At 40.3% G+C, this 27,431-nt stretch overlaps 1 protein-coding gene across 1 annotated transcript in view; it reads left to right on the top strand.

Annotated features, from left to right (window-relative positions):
• Positions 1-26,346, top strand: part of LOC138420214 (fatty acid desaturase 2-like protein FADS2B) — a 44,692-nt gene extending 18,346 nt beyond the window's left edge. Inside the window, exons 3-12 of the mRNA XM_069553343.1 lie at positions 6,048-6,245; positions 8,392-8,493; positions 11,705-11,830; positions 16,824-16,884; positions 19,495-19,568; positions 19,730-19,827; positions 21,460-21,556; positions 23,447-23,526; positions 24,766-24,891; positions 26,286-26,346. Of these exons, the coding sequence (XP_069409444.1) occupies positions 6,048-6,245; positions 8,392-8,493; positions 11,705-11,830; positions 16,824-16,884; positions 19,495-19,568; positions 19,730-19,827; positions 21,460-21,556; positions 23,447-23,526; positions 24,766-24,891; positions 26,286-26,346 (1,023 nt within the window). The remainder of the gene's footprint in view (positions 1-6,047; positions 6,246-8,391; positions 8,494-11,704; positions 11,831-16,823; positions 16,885-19,494; positions 19,569-19,729; positions 19,828-21,459; positions 21,557-23,446; positions 23,527-24,765; positions 24,892-26,285) is intronic.
• The last annotated feature ends 1,085 nt before the right edge of the window (positions 26,347-27,431 follow it).

Here is a 27,431-nt window from a genome sequence, read left to right as displayed (position 1 = left end):
ACTTGCGGTCTTGTTTTTGCTGATGTATAGAGCTTCTCCATCTTTGGCCACAAAGAATATAATCAATCTGGTTTCAGTATTGACGATCTAATGATGTCCATGTGTAGAGGCGTTTCTTGTGTTGTTGGAAGAGGGTGTTTGCTTTAACCAGTACATTCTCTTGGCAAAAATGTGTTAGCCTTTGCCTAGTTTCATTTTGTACTCTGAGGCCAAGCTTGCCTATTACTCCAGGTATCTCTTGACTTCCTACTTTTGTGTTCCAATTCCCTATGATGAAAAGGATATCTTTTTTTTGGTGTTAGTTCTAGAAGGACTTCAGAGAACCATTCAAATTCAGCTTCTTCAGCATTAGGGGTCAGGGCATAGATTTGGATTACTGTGATACTGAATGATTTGCCTTGAAATCGAACAGAGATCATACTCTCATTTTTGAGACTGCACCCAAGTACTACATTTTAGACTCTTTGGTTGACTATGAGAGCTACTCCATTTCTTCTAAGGGATTCTTGACCACAGTAGTAGATACAATGGTCATATGAATTAAATTCACCTATTCCCTTATATTGTAGTTCACTGATTCCTAAAATGTTGATGTTCACTCTTGACATCTCCTGCTTGCCCACGTCCAGTTTACCTTGATTCATGGACCTAACTTTCCAGGTCTCTATGCAATATTGTTGTTTACATAATCAGGCTTTACTTTACCCACTAAACACATCAATAACTGGATGTCATTTCTGCCTTGGCCTAGACTCATATTCTTTCTGGTGCTATTTCTCCACAGTTTCCCAGTAGTATATTGGACATCTACTTACCTGGGGGGGGGGGGGAGGGCGCTCATCTTTCAGTGTCATAGCTTTCACCTTTTCATACTGTTCATGGGATTCTTGAGGCAAGAATACTGAAGTGGTTTGCCATTCCCTTCTGACCATGTTTGATCACAACTTTCCACCATGGCCCATCCGTCTTGGGACCCTGACTTTGAAGGGCTTGAGACTGTGGGATATGAGTCTAGGCCAGTTACCAAACCTGTCTGTGGTTCAGTGTCTCTCTGTGTAAAATAGCAACAATAGAATCAACCATATAAGTGTTATTGGGAGATTACTGAAAGGGTTAAAGGCATTTAAAGGGCTTAGAACAGTGCTCGGAATGTAGAAAATATTCAATAAACTTTAGAGACTACAATTATCATAAACTCAGCAGTCATGCAAGTAACTTGCAAGCCTCTAAGTTTACAGAGTCATTTAGGGCAGGACGCACTAGGGTAAAAAGAGGAAATGATGCAGAGCTTTGTTGTTTTCCCTAAATATTTTCTCTAAGTAAAACATAATCCCATTCATGGTTGAGAGCTATAATTGTTGATTATCTAAAACAGTGTTGATCCCTGAGGGTAAAGAGCTGATATGAATTTTCTTTGTGCATCTGTGATTACCCAGAGATATGTATATAGACAATTAGTGTTTGAGCACAAAACTGAATGTCAGGAAGTACAGGCTAAAGTCCAGCTTCCATCACTTGCTGAGGATTTCACATTAATTACTCTTCTGGGCTTTAGTGATCCCCAACAGTACAGTGACTGTGATGGTAAAATCAGCCAAGCTTGGAAACACCCTGTTGCTATTGTTCAGTTGCTAGGTGTGTCTGACTCTTTGTGACCTCATGGACTGCAGCACGCCAGGCTCCCCTGTCCTTCACCATCTCCCAGAGCTTGTTCAAACTCTCATATCCACTGAGTCTGTGATGCCATCCAGCCATCTCATTCTCTGTTGTCCCCTTTTCCTCATACCTTCAATCTTTCCCAGCATTAGAGTCTTTTCCAATGAGTCAGCTCTTCCTATTATGTGGTCAAAGGATTGGAACCTCAGCTTCAACATCAGCCCTTCCAATGGATATTCAAGACTGATTTCCTTTAGGATTGACTGGTTTGATCTTCTTGCAGTCCAAGGGACTCTAGAGAGTCTTCTCTAACACAACAGTTCAAGCATCAATTCTTCGGTGCCCAGACTTCTTTATAGTCCAATTCTCACATCCGTACATTACTACTAGAAAAACCATAGCTTTGACTAGACAGTCACTTGTTGGCAAAGTAACGTCTCTGCTTTTTAAAATGTTGTCTAGTTTTGTCTTTTCTTCCAAGGAGCAAGCCAGGTTCAGTTTCATGGCTGCAGTCATAGTCTGCAGTGATCTGGGAGCCCAAGAAAATAAAGTCTGTCACTGTTTTTATTGTTTACCCATCTATTTGTCATGAAATCATGGGACCAGTTGCCGTGATCTTCATTTTTGAATCTTGAATTTTAAACCAGCTTTTTCACTCTCCTCTTTCACCTTCATCAAGAGGCTCTTCAGGTCCTCTTCACTTTCTGCCATAAAGGTGCTGTCATCTGCATATATGAGGTTATTGATATTTCTCCTGGCAATCTTGATTCCAGCTTCTGCTTCATCCAGCCCAATATTTCTCATGATATACTCTGCGTAGAAGTTAAATAAGCAGGGTGGCAGCATACAGCCTTGATGTACTCCTTTCCCAATTTGGAACCACTCAGTTGTTCCATGTCCAATTCTGTTACTTCTTGACCTACATACAGGTTGCTCAGTAGGTAGGTAAGGCGGTCTGGTATTCCCAGCGATTGAAGAATTTTCCACAGTTTGCTGTGATCCACATTGTCAAAGCCTTTAGCATAGTGAGTGAAGCAGAAGTAGATGTCTCTTGGAATTCCCTTGCTTTCTCTATGATCCAACAGATATTAGCAATTTGATTGCTGGATTCTCTGCCTCTTCTAGATTCAGCTGGAACATCTGGAAGTTCTTGGTTCACATATTGTTGAAGCCTAGATTGGAGAATTTTAAGAATTCTTTTGTTAGCGTGTGAAGTGACTGCAATTGTGCAGAAGTTTGAACATCCTTTAGCATTGCCTTTCTTTGGGATTGGGATGAAAATTGATTTCTCTGGGCCTGTGGCCACTGCTGAGTTTCCCATGTTTGCTGGCATATTGAATGCAGCACTTTAACAGCATCATCTTTTAGGATTTGAAATAGCTCAGCTGGAATTCTATCACTTCTGCTACCTTTGTTGGTAGTGATGCTTCCTAAGGCCTACTTGACTTCACACTCCAGCATGTCTGGCTCTAGGTGAGTGATCGCAAAACCATCATGGGTATCTGGTTCATTAAGATCTTTTTTGTATAGTTCTTCTCTGTATTCTTGCCACCTCTTCTGGATATCCTCTGCTTCTGTTAGGTCCATATGGTTTCTGTCCTTTATTGTGCCTTATTGTCCTTTATTGTACTATTGCTTTGCATTGATCAGTGAGGAAGGCTTTCTTGTCTCTCCTTGCTCTTCTTTGGAATTGTGCATTCAGATAGGTATATCTTTCTTTTTCTCCTTTGCCTTTCACTTCTCTTCTTTTCTCAGATATTTCTAAGGGCTCCTCAAACACTGCTTTGCCATTTTGCAGTGATTGTCCTTGGGGATGATTTTGATCACCACCTCCAGTACAATTTATGAACCTAGGTCCATAGTTCTTCAGACACTCTGTCTATCAGATGTTATCCCTTGAATCTATTTCTCACTTCCACTGTATAACTGCAACTGATTTACTTTAGGTTATACATGAATGGCCTAGTGGTTTCCCCTACTTTCTTCAATTTCAGTCTGAATTTGGCAATAAGGAGTTCATGATCTGAGCCATAATCAGCTCCTGGTCTTGTTTTTGCTGACTATATAGAGCTTCTCTATCTTTGGCTGCAAAGAATATAATCAATCTGATTTTGGTATTGGCTATCTGGTGATGTCCATGTGTAGAGTCATCTATCATGTTGTTGGAAGAGGGTGTTTGTTATGACCGGTCTGTTCTCTTGGGAAAACTCTGTTAGCCTCTGCTGAGCTTCATTTCGTACTCCAAGGCCATGCTTGCCTATTACTCCAGGTACCTTTTGACTTCCCTTGCATTCTAATCCCCTATGATGAAAGAAAGCTAAGTGCTGAAGAATTGATGCCTTTGAACTGTGATGTTGGAGAAGACTTTTGAGAGTCCCTTGGACTGCAAGGAGATACAACCAGTCCATCCTAAAGGAGATCAGTCCTGAATATTCATTTAAAGGACTGATGCTGAAGCTGAAACTGCAATACTTTGGCTATCTGATGTGAAGAACTGACTCATTTAGAAAGACCCTGATGCTGGGATAGATTGAATGCAGGAGGAGAAGGGGATGACAGAGGATGAGATGATTGGATGGCATCACCACCTAAATGGGCATAAGTTTGAGTAATCTCCAGGAGTTGATGATGGACAGGGAAGCGTAGCGTGCAGCAGTCCATTTGGTCACAAAGTGTCAGACACGACTGAGCGACTAAACTGAACTGATGATAAAAAGAACATCTCTTTTTGGTGTTAGTTCTAGAAGGTCTTGTAAATCTTCAGAGAACCATCCCACTTCAGCTTCTTCAGCATTAGTGATCAGAGCACAGACTTGGATTACTCTGCTAGTGAATGGTTTCCCTTGGAAATGAACAGAGATCATCTTTCATTTTTGATTTTGCACCTAAGTACTATATTTTGAACCCTTTTGTTGACTAGCACACTTGTGTGATCTATTAAAGTTATCTGTGGCCACCAGCATTCTGATGTTCATGGGGTCTTTAGAGATGAGCCCATCCAGACCCTTCCCAGGTATTGGATCATTTAAAAGTTGTATCAGTGAATCTTGAAATGAATTTTCTTGCTTCTAGGATTGTTCATAGCTTTTTTTGTATTAATATTTCAAATTTTACTCTTTTCTTTTACATCTGAACAATCAAGTTTTCATTCTTACACCCTGGTCACTTTCTCAACAGTCTGAGTTTCAAACCCACTATAGTTATTAAGCTAAGGAGATATTTCTTCCCAGGCCTTCCGCTGACTCTCGAGTATGTGCAAGTTCATAAATCCATGCTAGCGCTTGACGTACATACGTAAGCACAGTACATGTACACAGAATAAGGACTCCTTCAGCCAATAGACACACCACAAATACCACAGGACACCCTGTCTCGTTCCTGCAGAGCTTCTGAGCATCTCACAAGAAATTCATCCTTTGAGCTAATCTAAGTGAATGCTATCTTTCATAGAGGAGTCTTTTGCACACACTAAACAGATGATAACATAGAAAGTAACACAGATCCGTATAGATAGCAAACTTCCCCAAAGTATAATCAGAGATCAAACAACACATTGATTTAAAAAGGCAATTATTATTAATAGCTACACACTTCTACATACAAAACAGAAAAACAACAAGGACCTACTGTTCGGCAGGGATCTATATTCAATATCTCGTAATGGTCTACAATGGGATAGAATCTGAAGAAACAATATGTGTGTGTGTGTGTGTGTGTGTGTGTGTGTGTGTATATATGATTTGCTGTACACCTGAAACCAATACAACATTGTTAATCAACTATACTTCAATAAACCTTTTGGTTTGGAAAAGTAGAAAATTAATTTAAGGGGTTTTCCCTGGCAGCTCACTTGTTAAGACTTCTCCTTTCAATGCAGGGGGTGCAGCTTTGATCCCTCGCCAGGGAATCCAGATCTCACATGCTTCACAGCCCCCAAAAAAAAACAAAAACATAAAATAAAAGCAATATTGCCACAAATTCAATAAAGACCTCAAAAGAAATTATCTGCATCAAATTTGTTTAATTAATCAGTTTTAAGAAGAATTGTTAAAGTTATGTATCTGTTCACTGAACCTCCTCCATCCCCCCAAAAAGAAGTAAGTTATAAGTCCCATTACAATGTGAGGACAGTTTACAAATCACTACTCATTTGTCTCTTCTCCAAAAAAAATATATTATCATAACTTGTTTTAAGCATTTTGCTTTCTGTTAATTTGTTAAGGTTTCATTTTCTTGTTTAAATTATGCCTAATTAAATTTATTAAATAAATAAATGTCTATTCATAAAATTAAGGTATCATACATTGATAAAATAGATTAATAATACATGCTCATCTGTGCTCCCTCTCCACTGAAGGAACTAATTCCTTTCTTGCATGCTTATTTCACAGTCCCGGTTGGTGGAAGATTTCCAAGAACTGCGGAGGACATTAGAGACCTTGAATATGTTCAGTGCCAACCTGGGGTTCTTCTTCCTTCACCTCGCCCAGATCTTGATTTTGGAGGCCCTGGCTTGGGTAATAGTGTGGCATTTTGGCAGTGGCTGGCTTATCACAATATTCATTTCTTTTCTTCTCACGGTTGCTCAGGTAAGTAGGTATCTTAAGCCCAGGCAGTGGCTCTATGGGAAGCCTCAGAATTTTTCTTCTCTCTTTACACTGGTATCAGTGGCTGCCTGGCACTTCCTGTCAAGCTAAGTTATCAAAACCCACAGGGCCCCAGTTCTCTTATCTGTAACATGGGGTAACAATGTTTTATGGAAATATTCTGAGGAGAACTAAGCAAGTTACTCTGTAGAGTACTTAGCACAGAGACTGGCATGTGGTAAATATCCTTGACAGTTGCTGCTCTTTCCCTGACATTATCCACACAATGTCAGAAACTGCAGTTCCTTTCTAGGCCACGTAACCTTCACCTTTGTCTTTTGTTCATTAACCAACCAACATTTTTCTTGGTTGTTCAATGATTTTGTTAAGACTATAGGCACACACACGAGCTTATTTTGTTCTCTTTTTAATCGCTCAGTTGTTTCCAACCTTTTTGACCCCATGGACTATAGCTGGCTCCTCTGTCCATGGATTTCCTCAGGCAAGAATACTGGAGTAGGTTGCCATTCCCTTTACCAGGGAATCTTCCTGTCCCCGGGATCAAATCCGAGGCTCCCACATTGCAGGCAGATTCTTTACTGTCTTAGCCACCATGAAGAAAGGAAGCCCCACATTAATTTATACCTATACGGGTGTGTGTGTATATATATATATGTATATGTATATATATATATATATATATCACTATTTATACATGCTGTTTAAACATTCTTCTACTTTAAAAAAAAAAGATTCTACTAAAAAGAAGTTATATATCTGTATTTTTTTTTTAAATTACCTGTGACCCTAGCCAAAAGCCTCATGTCACCAATACTTATCAATACACCAGTCTATGAAGAGAGTCTATTAATTATTATATGATAATAGGATGGTTTTTCCAGTGGTCATGTATGGATGCGAGAGTTGGACTGTGAAGAAGGCTGAGCGCCGAAGAATTGATGCTTTTGAACTGTGGTGTTGGAGAAAACTACTGAGAGTCCCTTGGACTGCAAGGAGATCTAACCAGTATATTCTAAAGGAGATCAGCCTGGGATTTCTTTGGAGGGAATGATTCTAAAGCTGAAGCTCCATTGCTTTAGTCACTTCATGCTGAAAGTTGACTAATTGGAAAAGACTCTGATGCTGGGAGGGATTGGGGGCAGGAGGAGAAGGGGACGACCGAGGATGAGATGGCTGGATGGCATCACGGACTCGATGGACATGAGTCTGAGTGAACTCCTGGAGTTGGTGATGGACAGGAGGCTGCGATTCATGGGGTCACAAAGAGTTGGACGTGACTGAGCGACTGAACTGAACTGAAGGATCATGTATTCTACCAGAAATGGCAATCAGCAACTGGCATGTAGCAGGGCAATTGATAAATCCTTTGAATGAAGCACAGATCTCTGAAGATGGCATTCTATGACCACAACACTGTATTGTGGACACAAAGGGAAACACACCTGACCCTGCACTTGGGAAATGGTCTTCCAGGGGAGGAGCTGGTCATTGAAATATCTAGATATGATATAAGGCAGAAGGAAAAGAAACAAGCATGTGCTGTTGGAGCAGAAAGAGGTATCTAATTCTAATTGAGGCAACTGGGGATGATTTCATGGAGAATTAACATCAGTGTTACTTACAAAATTTTATCTGCTCATTTTTTTCTTGAAAAGTCAACTTGCTTTATTCTTTGAAAAACAACTTTTGGAATCAAGAAAGGAAACAAATATTTGACTGCTTAGCATTATCAGGAATTTTACATGTATTAGGAGCAGCTGAATAAGCAAGGTATAGTATAATCCCTGCTTCTCAAACAAAGAACTGAGTTCAGAGGTACCGACTAGCTTGCCAAGAGTTGTATAACTTGTAAAGTGGTGAAGGACAGTTTAGAGCCCTAGTCAACCTGACTCCAAAGGCATCCTCCTTCCATTCCACACTGGAGATTGTGACAGTTGAGAGAAGAGTATTGTCAGCTAACAGAACCACCTGTGCAAAGGCACAGAGATGGGAAAGAACACAGCAAGTGTGGCAGATGCACACAGAGCTCTCTCAATATTCCCAGGGGCTCCCAAGTCTACCAGAGGGCTCACTTACTACTTTCTTCTTAACTTGTCAACTTCTCTGACAGTAATCCTGTCTCTTCTAGGCTCAGGGTTCATTTTTGCAACATGACATGGGACACCTTTCCATATTTAAGAAGTCCAAGTGGAACCGCCTGATGCAAAAATTTGTGATGGGTCATCTCAAGGTACAGAATGTTCCAGGAGTATGATGGGATTCTGAAAGTCGTTTCACTAAGCAGTGCTTTCTACATACACTTATCAGCAAAAAATGTCACTACACACCCCACAAGTAAATGTAAATATACTAACAATGTAGTGACTGTACACACACACACACACACACACACACAAACATTATAACATATATGCTAAAATTAGAATTTTAAGTGTTTAGGAGAAATGGTTAATTTTATTTAAGAAGTTCTGTTTTTCTTAGCCAACAAACGATTTGCCCCAATCCCTGGTACACCATTAAAGAACCACTTCTCAGGACATATACCCTATAAAGTCATGAGGAGAGATATTCTTAGAAGGGGTCTGGACATGTACTTCTAGGAGGCTAGGGGAATCCAGCAAACCATTTAATCCTGGGAAGACAATGTACAAATAAAAGAAATGATGCAGAATAGATAAAAGTTTAACAAAAGAGAGAAACTACGGAAAGTTAGATGGCTCGGTTTAAGAGTTGAGGGTTGCAAAACCAGACTACTGGAAAAAGCAGGGGCAGTTGGTCTTATCCCCCTCAGAATGCTCCAGAAGGACAGGAACACTATCCTATGCACCCCTGAAATGCAGCGCCTAACAGAGTGCCTAACACACAGTAGGCCTTCAATAAGCATTTATAGAATGCATGAAGGAATGGATGGATGGATGGAATGATGGATGGATAGATGGACAGATGCTAGATAACAGGACATGGATTGATGAAAGTAGGTTTTAGCCCAGGCTCTAATAATGCTCACTGTGCAACCCTGAACAAGTCAGATTCTATCTCTGGCTCTCAGTGTTCTCATCTCTAAAACTAGTACTTCAACTGGATATCAGCTTTTCTATGATGTTCTAGGATTTGGAGAGAAACCAAATGACAGAATGATCTCTGTTCGTTTCCAAGGCAAACCATTTAGAATCACAGTAATCCAAGCCAAGCTAACTCTGCTAGCCTTTGCCCTGCTTCATTTTGTACTCCTTTTCAGTATTCTTGCCTTGATAACCCCAGAACAGGATGAAATGGCAAAAAGATATGACATTGAAAGATGAAGTCCCAGGTCGGTAGGTACCCAATGTGCTACTGGAGAAGAGTGGGGAAATAACTCCAGCAAGAATGAAGAGACGGAGCCAAAGTGAAAACAGTGGATGTGGATGTGACTGGTAGTGGAAGTAAAGTCCAGCGCTGTAAAGAGCGATATTGCATAGGAACCTGGAATGTTAGGCCCAAGAATCAAGGCAGATTGGAAGTGGTCAAACAGAAGATGGCAAGAGTGAGCATTGACATTTTAGGAATCAGTGAACCAAAATGGACCAGAATGGGCGAATGTAATTCAGATGAACATTATATCTACTACTGTGGGCAAAAATTCCTTAGAAGAAATGGAGTAACCCTCATAATCAACAAGAGTCCTAAATGCAGTACTTGGATGCAGTCTCAAAAATTAAAGAATGATCTCTGTTCATTTCCAAGGCAAACCATTCAATATCACAGTAATCGAAGTCTATGCACCAAACACTAATGCCGAAGAAGCTGAAGTGGAATGGTTCTATGAAGACCTACAATACCTTCTAGAACTAAAACTGAAAAAAAGATGTCCTTTGCATCAAAGGGGGCTGGGATGTAAAAGTAGGAAATCAAGAGATACCTGGCGTAACAGGCAAGTTTGACCTTGGGATGAATGAAGCAGGGCAAAAGCCAACAGAATCTTGCCAAGAGAACACACTGGTCACAGCAAATACCCTCTCCCAACTTCATTATTCTTGTATATACTTCAAATGTTTTCATTTTAACACAAAAGAAATATAAAAATTATTTTTTTCATTCTGAGGCTTTGAATCTAGTATGTATTATATCCTTACACAGCCCACCTCAATTTGACTGGTCACTTGTTAAGTGCTCAGTGGCCACACATAGATAAGGGCTACTCTATTGAGCACTGGAGATCTAAAATACACATTAATCACTTTTTGAGAGATGTCATATATTCAGTAAAAGCTATGACTATTGCTTATTCTTCTATAAATGATTAACATAATAGGGGAAGGGAAGAGAAATTTAATATCTCAATATGCCAGTATTCTACAGACAGCAATTCATGTCTCCTTAAACAACCCATGCCGGTAAATGTCATTGTTTTACACTATATTTACTGAAGATGAAACTGAACATCAAAGGGTAGATGATTTTCCCAAACCACACAGATGCATTTATACATCCAGTGGATGCAAGTAAGTTGATGTGCTTCCAAATCCTTTTCTCTGTTAAAACCTTAAGATTTTCACTGAAAGAGAAAAAAGTCCCAAACAACTTAATCACAGATGACATGAGCTCAGCATCAACTAAAATACTTTTATTCTTTCATATGTAATGAGATCACTGAAGCTTGAACATGTGATGATCAGAGGCAAGCCCCCATAGGAGATGACTTCAGATCCATGATTCTTTAAAATATTCATTGAAGTAGGAACCCTGGGGCCATTTTCCCCCCAGAACTAATTAGTTTTAGAGCTGAAGTTTCTTTCTTTATAAAATAAAAAGTGTTCTATCTGCTCTACCTATTTTATGTTTCTTTTTAAAAGGAGGACAAAAAAAAAAAAAGAAAGATGGACAAACATTTCATTTCAATGGTTTTTATTCTTCTTCATTATCAGGAGTTGTTTTAACCTGGAATTTGTGTTCCTGGGTAAGATAATTATTTGCTAGTAAGCTTCTAGAGCCTCTAGGCAATGAATCATTCTGTGACCCAGGAATCAGCGGTGGTGGCATGTTCCAGGAATCCATATCCTAATTAAACTTTGGAGATGTAGGCAGAAAACTCTGATTGTTACTATTCAGATGCTGGTCAGGTCCGACTCATTGTGACCTCATGAACACAGCACACAAGGCCTCCCTGTCCATCACCAGTTCACAAAGTTGCTTTTTTCATGTCCATTGAATGGGTGATATCATCCAACCATCTCATCCTCTGTCATCCCCTTTTCTTCCTGCCCTCAGTCTTTCGCAGCATCAGGGTCTTTTCCAGTGAGTTGGCTCTTCACATCAGGTGGTCAGTATTGGAGCTTCAGCTTCAGCATCAGTCCTTCCAATGAATATTCAGGGTTGATTTTCTTTAGTTTTGGAAAACTCTGATAATGAAAGATATTTCAGGAGAGAAATCTTGCATCTAATGAATGTTCTTTTCTCCTTAGGGCGCATCTTCAAAATGGTGGAATTACCGGCACTTCCAACACCATGTAAAAACAAACATCTACCCCAAAGACCCAGATATTGACACAGGCCCATTTTTTGTACTTGGAGATTTACAACCTGTCGAGGTATGTTTAGAAATCCTAAGCACTAGAGAAATGTTTCAGGATGTAGTTCTTGGAAAGGTCTACGCCTTTGTCTTGAGGAGATCAGGCTGGAGATTCTGGCTTCAAGTATGTTATCAGAGCATCTCTTTTTAAGCCCAGGATATAGATTTTATTTATTTTTAATATAAATTTATTTATTTTAATTGGAGGTTAATTACTTCACAATATTGTTTTGGTTTTGCCATACATCAACATGAATCTGCCACAAGTATACACATGTTCCCCATCCTGAACCCCCCTCCCACCTCCCTCCCCATACCATCTCTCTGGGTCGTCCCTGTGCACCAGCCCCAAGCATCCAGTATCATGCATCAAACCTGGGCTTCGTTTCATATGTGATATTATACATGTCTTAATGCCATTCTCCCAAATCATCCCATCTTCACCCTCTCCCACAGAGTCCAAAAGACTGTTCTATACATCTGTGTCTCTTTTGCTGTCTCGCATACAGGGTTATCATTACCATCTTTCTAAATTCCATATATATGTGTTAGTATACTATATTGGTGTTTTTCTTTCTGGCTTGCTTCACTCTGCATAATAGGCTCTAGTTTCATCCACCTCATTAGAACTGATTCAAATGTATCCTTTTTAATGGCTGAGTAATACTCCATGTATATATGTACCACAGCTTTCTTATCCATTCATCTGCAGGATATAGATTTTAAATAAGTGAATCTGGTGTTGTAAGAAAAGAAGAAAATGTGAAAGGAATGACTTCATGATCTTAAAAATCATTCAGGCTAAATCACATGGAAGGCATGGCAGTACATTCAACAAGTGCTAAATCATGAAACATCTATATATCTAGTTATGTCAACTAATTCTAGCTGTTGGAGGAAACTAAGCTGTTATTTTTAGTTTAGGTTCGTTTTGGTTCATTTATACATGAAACTCACCTCAAATGCCTCATAATACACAGGACCTCGCCTCTAATTCAGATTTCTTAAGGAAAAGAAAAAGGAAGGCAAACTCCAGGATGTCTCAGCTGTTGACTTTCTTAAACCTCAGCTTAAACACCAGCATGTAAGGATTATTACCAAAATTTTTAGAGTCTGCTTTCAAGACAGAAGGCAGAAGGATGACCACAGAAAGGTATCTCTTTCCTTGAGAAGAAACGATGGATCCTGAGAATTACGTGCTTAGGAAGAGGCTCTGCTTCCTTCTGGAAGAATTTAGGAGCTTTCTAAAAACAAAGGAGTGCAGCTTGGTCACTTGCTGGGTGGACTTTGTGGTAACCAGAATTGTGCAACTTTCTCAAAATAGGTTTTCCCAGTTTGGGAAGACAACCTTCTTCCAATTAGGGAAAAGTCTCCTGCCAAGATATAAAGAAAATAAAAGAAAGAAAGAAACCTTGACTGCATTCTTCAGTCAGTTGTTCTTCACAATGACTCCACAAACAAGTCAGAGCTCTCCAAAGTTTGCAAACACCTAAAGTGAAGTCGTTCAGTCCTGTCTGACTCTTTGCGACCCTATGGACTGTAGCCCCGCCAGGCTCCTCCACCCATGGGATTTTCCAAGCAAGAATACTGGAGTAGGTTGTCATTTCCTTCTCCAGGGATCGAACCTGGGTCTCCCACATTGCAGGCAGACTTTACAGTCTGAGCACCAGGGAATCCCTGTGAACTCCTCGGCTGATCACTAAACTTATAACACTTTGAATTCTCTCCTCATTCCCTCACAGCAATGAAGATTTGTCTCACTGGAGTTCATGAGGCAGCCTGGCCCCCTCCAGAAGTCCTTTCTGTAGAACTGTATCCAGTTCACACGCTGCCTCTTCACAGAGGATGGAGACATCATCACTTCTCCACCATTCGAGAGACATATCCCTTGAGGCTTAGGTTTCTATTTACTATAATTTCAAAGCCAATGCACACCACATTACTCACAATCAGTTAATCTCTAAATTCAGCTGTTTTGCAACACAACTAATTCTGATAAGCCTTAAATGTTTCTGTTCTTCCCATTTTACTGTCAGTCTTTCTACCACTTTCTTCAAACATTCATTCCTTTAACAAGTATTATTTAAATCCTCTAGGCCCAGGTCCTTTGCTCATACTCTGGAAAAGTTAGACTTCTCCTTTGGAACCATACTCATAAATCAATCCTTCACCTACATTTGCCAACTCTCCAAAATTCTCCACCAACTCCGTCTTCCAAGTTTCCTACCACTTAAATATCCAGAAGCTTGGGAGTAACTGCAAATAACTATCATTACTTTATCACCATGACATTTATTTTTATTTATGATAGTAAGAGAACCAAGGGTCAAGTCTAATATCTAAATAACAGAAGAAATATATAGAAGGGAAGGTGTCAAAAGAATGGGAAAAGCAAAAAATTAAACACGGCTCACAGTGTTGTAACTGAACATAAGGTAAAATTATAGAGGGGGTTTGAATTATCATTTATTCATTAATTCCTTCAACTAATGTTTATCAAGTGTCTCTTAGGTTATAGAGTTAAACCATTACTTCTATGCCTCCTCTCAAGATATTTGCTGCCTTTGTGCATTTGGGCACAGACTAAATTAACTAAGAAGACTCCTAGGAAATGCCTCAATTTCCCAGTGGTAATTTTATATATTATCAAGCCTTAAAATGAGTAAACCACAGCATGAGATCCATGATGGAATTAAAGGATGAAAGATGAAGTAGATACCAGAGTTATGACTATGTGTTTTATAATGTAACTATTCAACAAATATCTGTTAAATGGATGAACGGATACAAGCAGACTGAGCTTCAAACAGAATTCTAAGCACATAGGTTGAAGAAGACCTTGAAAACTTAGAAATATTTCTCCTCCATCACCATTCTATTTACACCAGGATTAAAATTTTATTTTATTTATTATTATTTTTTTTGCGATTACCTTCTTGTTTTATTCAATTTGATCATGTTTGAAAAAATTATGCCATCTTTTAAAATTTATCTAATCTTTTCATTGGCACATGTAATCTCTACATAATATGGTTCATTTTCTGATACATTTAAACTTAAATTCCCCTTCATCTTTCCTAATTACCAACATACTTTTTCTCCTTTTTTCTTTCTTCACTTGAATGAATCTGGCATTTTTATCCTGTTTTAGCTCATTACTACATATTCTCCTTTTATTTTTTAGCATAGAGATAACTACACTCATCTTTGGCTTTAGAAGCTAATATAAATTAACCTAGAAATTAAACTTGATCACATCTTTGAGAATTCATGATCATTATATACTTCAAATAATGCATTATTTTATATATTTAAAGTTTATTTAGATATACGTACATATTTTTATCATTAATACCTATTTCTGTTGCTCTTCATCCCTTCCTCTATTTCTTTCTCTTAATCTTTTTTTTTTAATTTAATGAACTTTCTTTTTTTTTTTTTAGTCTCTCCAATACTTGTTATTTTGCATTTTATTTTTTTTTTAATTTTTAGTTTTTTATTTTTTAAATTTTAAAATCTTTAATTCTTACATGCATTCCCAAACATGAACCCCCCTCCCACCTCCCTCCCCAGAACATCTTTCTGGGTCATCCCCATGCACCAGCCCCAAGCATGTTGCATCCTGCGTCAGACATAGACTGGCGATTCAATTCACATGATAGTATACATGTTAGAATGTCATTCTCCCAAATCATCCCACCCTCTCCCTCTCCCTCTGAGTCCAAAAGTCCATTATACACATCTGTGTCTCTTTCCCTGTCTTGCATACAGGGTCATCATTGCCATCTTCCTAAATTCCATATATATGTGTTAGTATATGGCTCGCATGAGAATGATAATAAACGATCAGTTCACTTCAGTTCAGTCGCTCAGTCGTGTCCGACTCTTTGCAACCCCATGAATCGCAGCACGCCAGGCCTCCCTGTCCATCACCAACTCCCGGAGTTCACTCAGACTCACGTCCATCGAGTCCGTGATGCCATCCAGCCATCTCATCCTCGGTCATTCCCTTCTCCCTCTGCCCCCAATCCCTCCCAGCATCAGAGTCTTTTCCAATGAGTCAACTCTTCACATGAGGTGGCCAAAGTACTGGAGCTTCAGCTTTAGCATCATTCCTTCCAAAGAACACCCGCGGCTGATCTCTTTCAGAATGGACTGGTTGGATCTCCTTGCAGTCCAAGGGACTCTCAAGAGTCTTCTCCAACACCACAGTTCAAAAGCATCAATTCTTCAGTGCTCAGCTTTCTTCACAGTCCATATCTCACATCCATACATGACCACAGGAAAAACCATAGCCTTGACTAGACAGACCTTAGTTGGCAAAGTAATGTCTCTGCTTTTGAATATGCTATCTAGGTTGGTCATAACTTTTCTTCCAAGGAGTAAGTGTCTTTTAATTTCATGGCTGCAGTCACCATCTGCAGTGATTCTGGAGCCCAAAATAATAAAGTCTGACACTGTTTCCACTGTTTCCCCATCTATTTCCCATGAAGTGATCAGACCAGACGCCATGATCTTCGTTTTCTGAATGTTGAGCTTTAAGCCAACTTTTTCGCTCTCCTCTTTCACTTTCATCAAGAGGCTTTTTAGCTCCTCTTTACTTTCTGCCTTAAGGGTGGTGTCATGTGCAAATGGAATAAAGCATCCCTGCAAGAATTGCCCACATTTAAATAAAGAAGAAGGCACCACAATATTTCCTTCCCCTTCAGTTCTGGTTCCTCAGTGCCTTCACTTTGACAGTAAATGGACTCTGACTAGATGGCTCTTTCCATAGCGATTCTACACACACACACACACACACACACACACACACGCACACAGAGACACACATGCACACAGAGACACACACGCACACACAGACACACATGCATGCACACACACACACATATATGCACACACACATGCACACACACATACAGACACACACACGTGCATGCACACACACACAACCTTGAGTATAGTAACAGAAGTCTAGATTGTTCTTACTTTTGTTCTGTTCTCTCTCCATTCAGTATGGCAAGAAAAAAATCAAATTCTTCGACTATGAGAAGCAGCACCTGATCTTCTGCCTGGGTGAGTCACCAGAGAGCCACAATCCTTATCACCCCGTTTCCTGGAAGCAAACAGCTGTCGAGTCAGAAGGCATGACTGAAATGCTCCCACAGAGAGACGATCCCAGGCCTTGTGCCTCAGAAAAGCAGCCTGTTTTATTTCAGACTTACTGGGGTGGTATCTGAAGAGGAAAACAGAAGAACAATTAAGCATTCTTAATGGGCATCTCATCACTCTGGCTACTGTACAGGGAAGGTGATGGTCCAAGAAGGATGGGAGGCAGGATGCCAATCAAGGGGTCTGGTGTCTGTGACTCTCGTCCTGGATAAACTAAATGCAATACTTATCAAGAAGAAAAGGACAGTGGTATATGGATAGGGAGGAAAAACAGGAAAAGAACTCTCAAGCACTGACAGTAGGTGCCAGGAAAAGCAGAGGCTCATGAATAAAAGCCAGCTGTAGAGCTTCTGTGTGGAAGAAAGTTGACTGTTCCCACAGCTTACATACAGCTGTAGAAGGTATTTTAGTGGACAGATACACACACACACATACACACACGCACATATTTAATAAGACAGGTCAGGATATGTTCTAGGCTTGAGAGAAAATAGAGTAGCTGAATAATGCTAATAACAATACAAATATTAGAAGCAAAAGTGTTTTGCTCTTAACCAAGTCAAACTCATGATTGCTCACAAAGAAAAGTTTAGGACCCCAAAATATGCTCATCTGAAACACACTTACTCATTTGGAAAAGAAACCCAAATTAGGAAAGATTCCAAACATTTCCTATAGATCAGTGGTTCTCAGCTAAGAGCATTGCTGCCCCCAGTGGGACATTTGACACCGTATAGATACTTTTTTGATTATCGCAACAAAGAGGGAAGAATGGTATTGACACCCATGGGGCAGAAGCCAGGGATGTTATGAAATGTCTTATAGTACACAGAACAGCCCTGAACAATAAAGAATTATCTGACCCTAAAATGCCAACAGTGTTAAGATTCAGAAACTGTTACAGATGATCTGGCTTGCCCAAACATTGACCACCAAGGGTCATCTGTCTCGTGCCTGACCGGGATAGCCTGTAAGTCCATTTTCTGAGACACGAGGCTCAACCACCACTGCAGCCTCTTCCAGGGCTAGAATTCTGAGGACTTCTCCTAATGCAGTTATTCCCTTTCATGACCAAAAAGGGTGTGGAGGACATTGGTGCCCCAGTTTGAAAGGGAACTCTTCCAGCCCAGACAGACGTATATTCACATAAGAAAAAACTGTTGGAGTCTCTTATCTGAACTCTCCTCCTGTGTGTAGTAAACCAATACAGCCTTAGCTTATGAGGAATAGATGAATACTGTAGCTCGCTGCAGAATGCCCAGCTTACAAACCACATCATCCTCAGGAGCTGTTTCATTTTGTCATTTTCTTTCAAATGTCTTCAACGTAGTATGACAGGTACAAATGAGTCATACTCAACCTGTCAGAGAGAGATGAGGCTTGACACTTCATAAAGGTGGCGAGACAGCTTTCATGCAGATTCCTGTAGTAGGGAAAGGTAATTCAGTATAGGCTGAGCTCAACTCTCCAGAAATGAAAGGTGGGAGACTTTTAAAACACTGGGACATGCTAATGGAAATCAGGGAAAGAGGATAAAGGGAGGGGAAGCTGGTCATGTGGTTAAGCCACCCGTGGCTTCTCACTGGTGCTTATCAAAGTCAAACTCCTACCCTCCCAGAGGCTACAGGAGAGAGCCCAATCTTCAAAGATTGTATTTCAAAGGGATAACTCCCAAGTCCTTGAGAAAAACATTTCTGGGTCAGAGAAGATCCATCTCAGAGGGACAGATTAAGAATTTCATAATTGTGAGTTTTCTAACAAATGATTGAAGAAAAGGAGGTCAGAAGCCTACTGAACAAGCAGTATGTTCTTTAGACTGTCTTGAACTTTCTCAGGCAGGGACTTTAAGGTGTCAGTGTCATCCCAGGAGCACGACCTTAAATTGTTCTTAGAAACTATTTCTAGCATTTGTGTGAGTTTCTTAGTGTGTAGGGTGGAGAAAATCATTTGTGCTGACAGTAGGCAGACTCTGAAAATCTATGGGTCACGTCTGAAGCCTAGTTAGGACGGGGACTCAGAGCATCTGACTAAATTTTGATTAAGAAGAGAGTTGTCAAAATCTGAAGGGTCTCCATATGACTCCTACCTGCTCCAGGCAACTTCACTGGTCCTGGGGGAGATGCAGGTCTGCTCTGTATCTGCCACCTCAACATATTGTGACAGGGCCCAACATGAAGGATCATGAAGACTTGAAGGATTCCAGGGACCTTGAGAAAACTTGAAAGCTCACAGCAGAAGCCCTTCCAGGATGCCTTCATGGAATGACTCAGATCTTCCAAGCTTCCCTAGTCTCCTTAAGGGAGCTTGAACCAAAGTCCCGGTTCACCCTCAGAGGCTCTGAAAGCCCAGCAGCATCCAGGATGTGGTTGTGGATCTCCACCATGCATCCTTCTCAGGGGCAATACTCCAGGGGCAGCTTGTTAGGAGATCACCTCCCACTAGGGATCAATCTGCTCATGTGTTCACTACCTTCTTGTTGTTTTTGTTTTTTCTTCTTCTTCTCCTTTTTCTCAGTTTCCCCCTTTCTCATACCAGTATATTTCTACCCGGAGTCCATTCTACATATGTGCCACAGAAGGCACTGGGAGGTGAGTAACTCGATTCCTTCTCTAGACCTAGATCAGGCTGGTAGAAGAGGGGAAGGGTAAATGCTTGATCCTTTCCAGATGCAGCTTCCTTGAGTATAAGGATATAAGACTTAACCAGTTTTATTTCCACTAGCTTAACTTTCAAGCACTTCTTTCTACAGGACATTGCCTGGGCCATCAGCTTTTATATCCGCTATTTCATCACATTCGGTCCTTTCTACGGAATCTTCGGAACCATGGTGCTCATATATTCAGCCAAGTAAGAAAACAATAATATTATCCTACACTTATTGCCTGGATGGTCCTCTTACCTTTCTTACTTGATCTATTTATGATTAGCAAAGGTTTGCAGTTTATGACACAAGACTGCATTCTTGTAGCTGAGACACTTCAAGAAAATGTGGGATAAAACAGCTGAAATAGTTGAATGAGTTTCTGGGAAACTGCATTTGCCCAGTCTTGCCTGTTTTCCCACGTGATTAATTCCCAATTACAGTATAGTAGTCCCTCTGCATCTGAGGAGGATTAGTCCCTGGACCCACCTCAGTTACCAAAATCCAAAGATATTCAAGCCCCATAGTCACCTATCCAGATATGTGGTTCCACAACTGTGGACTCAAGCAACCACTAATCTTGTAGTACTGTGTGTTTTCTTAAAAATATCCATATTTAAGTGGACCTGCATGTTTCTCAAAGGTCAACTGTATTCTGCCTGATCACCAAGTCCTTCAAACTGTAATCGAGCTGGACATCATAATTCTTACCAAAGAGAACAGGAGGCCAATCTTTTTAAATTTATTTTACAACTACAGATTTTTCCCAAACCAAAATGACTTTAAACTGAATAACCCTCTTCAACTTCCCAATGTATTCCTTCCTCATTCATTTGCATTGCTATTAATAAAATAATGGTAGCTACTATGCATCAGGCAATTTGCTAAAGGCTTTACCTTGTGGGCTTCCCTGGTGACTCAGACAGCAAAGTGCCTACCTGCATTGTGGGAGACCCGGGTCAATCCCTGGGTCACTAAGAACCCCTGGAGAAGGAAATGGCAACCCACTCCAGTATTCTTGCCTGGGAAATTCCATGGATGGAAGTGCTGATGGGCTACTGTCAATGGGGTCGCAAAGAGTCAGACACAACTGAGCAACTTCATTCACTTTACATGCATTATCTTATTGGATATAATCAAAAATGCACAAACAGGCAATGTAGATAGTGTCAATTTCATTTTTCTGATAAGAGAACTAAAGTTCAGAGAAATTAAATCACTTACTCAAGAGCAAATAAGGGCCAGTGGCAGTGCCAAATCAGAGCTTGTACTCAGTTCTATCTGATGACAACAGCCAAGCTGTTAATCACATTGCGTATATCTTTAATTTGTTGTTGCTTTAGTCGCTAAATCATGTCTGACTCTTTTGTGACCCCATGGATTGTAGCCTGCCAGGCTCCTCTGCTTTGGGGATTTCACAGGCAAGAATACTGGAGTTGGTTGCCATTTCTTTGTCCAGGGGATCTTCCCAACCCAGGAATCAAGCCTGGATCTCCTGCATTGGCAGATGGAATCTTGACCACTGAGCCACCAGGGAAGCCTGACCTTCAGTTATCTAGGTATCTTCTGAGCCTGGCACCAATGCCTACAGAAAATACTGGGGACACTGCTCTGGTCCAGTAGGCTGCAAGACAGGTAGTGTGACTGAATACCTAGTATGCCATCTTTAGACATAAAAGGTCTGCAAAGATGAAAAACAAACCACCACCACATGATGGAACCTTTGAGTCACTGCCATTTCCTCTACTGCTCAGCCAGATCTGCCAGTGGCTACGCAAGCCCAGTGACTGGAACTTAGACTCCCCAAGGAATGATCATATCTTCCTATTCTCTTAAAGGTTTTTGGAAAGTGTCTGGATTGCATATGTTACCCAGATGAGCCACATACCAATGAAAATAAGCAAAGAGGAGAACCGGGACTGGTTTAGTTCTCAGGTAATAATGCTGTTCCGGGAAAACATCCACCAAAGCACTCTGATTACTGTCTGCTTACCTCAAATAATGTTTATTGGAGGCTTGCCAGGGGCCAGGCACTGTCAACTGTTTTGCATGTAGCTACATGAGATGTAGCTACATGTACCTACATGCTCGGAATATTCGCGCTTTGCGAATGAAAACATTGAGGTATGAAGAAGCTGCACAACTTGAGCAAGATCACACAGCTAAGTGGCAGAAGCAGGTTGTGTTTATTAATTTGGCCACACTGTGCGGCAGGCAGGGTCTTAGTTCTCCTACTAGGGATCAAACCTGTGTTGAGCACACAGTCTTAACCAGTGGACCGGTGGAAATTCCCTAGAAGCAGGTTTAAAACCTCAGCAGTTTGATTTCAGAACCTTGGCTTTTAACCAAGGCTTAATAAACTACAGTCCAAGGGACAATCTAGCCCAGATTTTATTTTATTTTTTTAAGTTTTATTGGAACACAGCCACACTCATACATTAGGTATTCTCTATGATAGTTTTCATTCTAAAATAGCAGAACTGCGTAGCTGTGATGCAGAATTGAAACATTTACTGGGCGGCACTTTACAGGCAAGGTTTACTAAACCTGCCTCAACATGATACGATCTTTCAATGAATCTCACACTCCTAGAATAACCGAAGGGAGAACCCTGGAATCCCCCTCATTTCATTGTACAGATAGTGGGGCCCAGAGAGGAGACTCAGTATTCTCAGCAAGCATGCTGTTAACGATTACAAGATTCATGACCCATGCAGAATACCACTGCCTGCTAAGCCTGACCCTGGCTGTGCCGTGATTAACTGGAGAATCCAGTCATCACACTGCTTCCTTCTCCACGCTCACTTGCAAATTCAGTGGACATTCCACACAGTAGTGGTTCTCAATCTTTTTGGTCAGGAAACCACTCTTAAAACTTATTGAGAACATAAAAGAGCTTTCGTTGCTGGAGGTTATATCCACTGATACTTACTGTATTTGAAATTGAAACTGAGAGTTTTTAAACATCTATTAATTAATTTTAAATAACACGATAAAGCCGATAAAGGTTAACATCAGGGTGATTACATCATCCCATGTTTAATAGCCTCTGGAAAAAACCATGCTATAAGTGTGCATGATGAGAATTAAAAAAGGCAAATACTGTCTCAGAAGTATTATGGGGATCATTTTGACCTTGAAGATCCCCTGAAAGTGTCTTAGGGACCCCAAGGTCCTCTAAAGTACACTCAAGGAACCCTGACATAAAGCAACTGCAAAAATACCATTCAACATGGCAACAACCCTAACAAGAATTAAATCTTAGAAAGGCGCTGAATAAAAGTCACATTCATAAGCATTCTAAGTAGTCTGAAGAATCCTATGAACTTTGTACAAAATAAAATACATTAGATTAAAAAGGAAGCTACTTGTATATATTAATAAATGTATTTCTATGCACAAAACTCTTGATTTAAGACCTTGCATGCTTTATTCCCCATTTAGAAGTCCTTTAAGTCTATTCTGTGGTAACCATATTCAAACTCCTATAATTTCTACGAGTCCTACAATCCCGCTTCCATCTGCCAAAGTCCTTACCCATGATACCTTAGTCTTCTGATTTTGAGGGCTGATAGTGACTTAGTCCTCTCAGATCCTATTCACTTCTTCATATCTGTTGCCTTATCAATACTTCTTAGCAAAATGCCTATTTCCTTTATAATTGTAAGGTCCCTGAGACCTGGGACTTATTTTTATCCCACATGGTTTGTTACATAAAATACGTACTCAATCAGCACTTGTTGAATGATGGATAAACAAAAGAATGACTAAATATCTTGTTTGATACGGGTTCATTTATATCTAATGTAAGCTTTTTCTTTGCAGGTCTTGGCCACCTGTAATGTTGAACATTCCTTTTTCAATAACTGGTTCACTGGGCACTTGAACTTCCAAATTGAGCACCAGTGAGTAAGAGAAATAGTTTATGATAAAGGGCAAGGGCTGTCACTAATAACCGCCCTCCATAGAGTCCAGAGAGGAGCAGTAGACTCACAATCTTAAGGGAAAAAAATGAACCAGGATTCTCTAAAGGATGCTATTTTTCAATTAACGACAATGATAGATAAGGGAAGAAAGAAATGAAGGAAGTGTCACAATTGCAAGTAAATGGAGTGAAATCTTGGAAAAGTATCAGTGACTCAGCTTCCAGATTCCTATGGGCTTAGGAAATGGTGATGTCTTTGCATTTTCTTTGTTGGCAAAACCTCAGAAAAATCAGGACACTTGAGTAACCAACTTGTGTTCAAACTTAACTATGCTATAATTCAAATATTTATTTATCTGTGTCTTTAGAGCCAAGTTTACAAAATAATTAATGAAGTGGAGTCCCTGCTGCAATTTATACATGGTATCTGGAAATACTTTGCCAATGGGTCAGTTACAGAGAGGAAATGGGTAGTTCACACCTTGATGCAAGTTAAAACACTGAGAGTCAATTTCCCCAGAGTGTCAGGGGAAAGGCTTTCCACATTATCTTTGTCTAACCATGTGAGTCTGTGATAGTCAAAGAAAGAACAAGACCTTTATTTGTTCAAGGAATTTTTTTTCATTCTATCTCTCATATTAGGGCTTGAAAATTTCAGCAAAACAAAACAAAAAGACTCTTACTCACAGTTTCATTAAAGGAGAGGTTTCCATCCAAGACGATCATCTGGGAGACTGATGAAAACTTGGGATTAAAAAGTCCATCTCTCCTCACTTATTCCTTTCCTGGGACTTTTAGCTATTTCCCATTACTTAATAAACATTAATCATCTTGATAGGAAGGTAGAAAGAGAGACTAAGACAGAGATTAGCAGGGGCAGGGTGGGCAGTTCAGTATTTCCAGTTCTCTAGGTAGTTCTAAATGGTAGAAAGTTCTAAATGATTTACTTTCATTGGATCAGGCCAAAAATAACAAGTCGGTGGAGCTAAAACATAGTCTCTTAGTTCTTCCTAAACATCTGCCACCCACAAGGCTTGTAGAGGTTTAAGGGATAAGATGAGTCTGGCAGCAAGTTTAATTTCCCAGAACAAATGTATTGTGCAAGGTCAAGGTTGGGTCTGTGTGGCTGATACCATTTTATTTTGTAAAAGGGGAAAGGGAACTTTGGGTTTCTCCTTAGGTCTGAGAAGTTTTATATCTCCTTTCTCTGTTTCCCTAGTCTATTTCCCACAATGCCACGCCATAATTATCACAAGGTGGCACCTCTGGTGAAGTCACTGTGTGCCAAGCATGGACTACCATATGTGAAAAAGCCCATGTTGAAGGCATTTGGAGATATTCTCAGGTAATAACAGTCCCTCAACCCACAGCTCTCATTTCCCTTCACTGTTGCTCACCAGACTCTTCACTGCTTTATGAATCATTCAGCCAATAGCTACTTATTAAGGAGCATCCACGTGCCCAGCATGGACATGAGGCTCAGTACGGAACAACACTAACACAGAAATGATAACAGTCATTCCTACCATTTACCTGCTGCCTTCTGGGTACTTCTTAGCGAAAATACCTTGACACCCTACTAAATTTCAAGCTTCTTATAAACCAGGGTTCTGCATTATTTGTCTTTGTATCACCCACAGAGCCTTGACATGCTTTAGAACTTAACCAGTGGGAGGGACTCTCAAATTATCTGGTCCAGGGTTGCAAACTAAGATGCTTGCAGGGTCTGGTGGGACAGGCAGGCGTGACTCTTCCTACAGGAACTGAGAATCCATACTCATCCTGAAGCATTCACAGTTCCCTGGAGGATCCTGTGCTTGTCAAATTAACTGCCAAAACCTTGGTTACAATTTTTTTTTAAGATTAGGAAAAAGAAAAACAGTATCCTATTAATATGAATAAATAATGCAGCAAGGCTAGACCTAGTCATATCAGATCCTTGAAGAGTGATCCATCTTCACTCTACCATTGCCCTCCTCCTTTCCTGCCCTCCAGATATCTGACCTCCCTACAGTTGCCACATAACTCCCTGCCCCTTGCCATGACCCATCCTTGGTCACCTTTTCTTCTACCGGAATAATCTTCCAACTTGCCACCCCCCTCCTGTCACCTTCTCAAGTTCCATTCACTCTCCAAAGCTCACCTGAAAGGTCTTTTCTTCATCTCAGTCCTCCCTTGCCCCCAAGACTACACCTGTAGAGAAGAAGAGAAATGCTTGGTTCTCTTCATGTCTGACCTTTATCACAATCATGATTCAATAGCATATTGGGTAATACGTGTCTCCCAGTGCAGACGAGGAATTCCAAGTGGATAAGATTCTCATCACTCCTATTCACACCTGTATCACCAGAGCCTAGAAAAATATTTCCCTTTATAAAGTAGGTGAGGTAGGTGGGTACAGGATGAGTTGGTTTATAGTTATATGATTTATCTTATAGTGATTCAGCAGAGCTTTTTCTTTTAATACTGGAGAAAAGGGAAATGATGCTTTGGGGTACAGAAAAGCATGCAACAAAAGAAAATCTCAATCTCCTCCATATAGAAAATGTGAACTCACCTTCTAAAACATAAGCCAGAGTGTATTTGACTCCCTCCACCGGGCAAAATAGAAAGAGGCCTTTCAGATATAGCTGAAAATGACAGCATTGTAAAGTATTAAGTAAAAGAGCAAATGTTCCATGAAGTAGCTCCTTTGACCCGAATCTCACCTACTCATGATTTTGTCTGCTCCTCTTACAGGGCCCTGAAGAAGTATGGAGCCCTCTGGAAGGAGGCTTACTGCACACATCCAGAAATATAATCCAGATGTGCTGGTGCTAAAGAGAAAAACCACAGGCCCTAAAAGTGTCACTTCTGCTAAAGCCCATGATACCAAACCTCTACAATACCTGACAGAATTGCACTTAAAGCCTTCCCCAGAAATACAATCTTAATCAACTAGTCTGGAATTTTGGGGTAGGCACTGTGGTGATAATCTGTTGCATTTCACTCCTTCTCCATTCCTGCCCCTGGCCCAGAGAAAGATTATATATATATATATATATATATATATATATATATATATATATGCATGATAAAACCTTGTAATCCCTCCCACCTCATAAAAAAAAAGGTGTCTGCCCCAAATATACTTTGCTGATGGCTTCCTTGCCTTTCCTTTCTTCCTATAAAAACCTTCCATTTGCACAACCCCTCAGAACTCCCTTCTGCTTAATAACTGGGATACTGCTTGATTCATATAAGTCATTGAATAAAGCCAATGAAGTCTTCAAATTTACTCAATTGAAGTTTTTTGACAGCTTGTTCAATAAACTTCCCAGAGGAAGACATGAAGGCCTATTACTTTCACAATTTCCCAGATCACTGAGCATGGTGTTTGAATTCAGATGATCAATTCTGTGGATCATGTCTGCCCTCTGCTCACTGGCCACATGCATAAAGATGGCTTAACTGGGCAGACTTCCATTTAAACTAAATGACTCATGAGAGTTATGTTATAGTCCTACCTGAAATTATTCAATGGATTCCCATTGCTCTTGGAATAAAGTTGCAATCTGCAAACTGGTGATTGACAACAGACTACCAGCATTGGCCCTCCTCCAGGAACCCTGCCCCACCTTGTATAGTCCCTCCCACAGCTTCAGCCCCAGGCAGCCAAAGTAGGCACAAGGGAAGAATTTTTGACCTCAAATAACACCCCAAAACTAAGTCTCCATACCACCTTCAGGGAACCAAAGGATCAGGACATGACTGGAATTTGAATGCCAGAATCCTTTTAGAAGTGAAGGGTTCTCCATCCTAGAAGATCCCATGTTGAAGCTTCAACCATATCCCATCATAAATGGACAAGTTACAAAATCCACTAATTGAAACCTGCTTCACCAA

This window comes from Ovis canadensis, chromosome 15 (assembly GCF_042477335.2).
Source record: "Ovis canadensis isolate MfBH-ARS-UI-01 breed Bighorn chromosome 15, ARS-UI_OviCan_v2, whole genome shotgun sequence".
NCBI lineage: Eukaryota > Metazoa > Chordata > Mammalia > Artiodactyla > Bovidae > Ovis > Ovis canadensis.
Note: the sequence above shows the minus strand (reverse complement) of the source record. Positions and strands in the feature narration are given on the sequence as shown.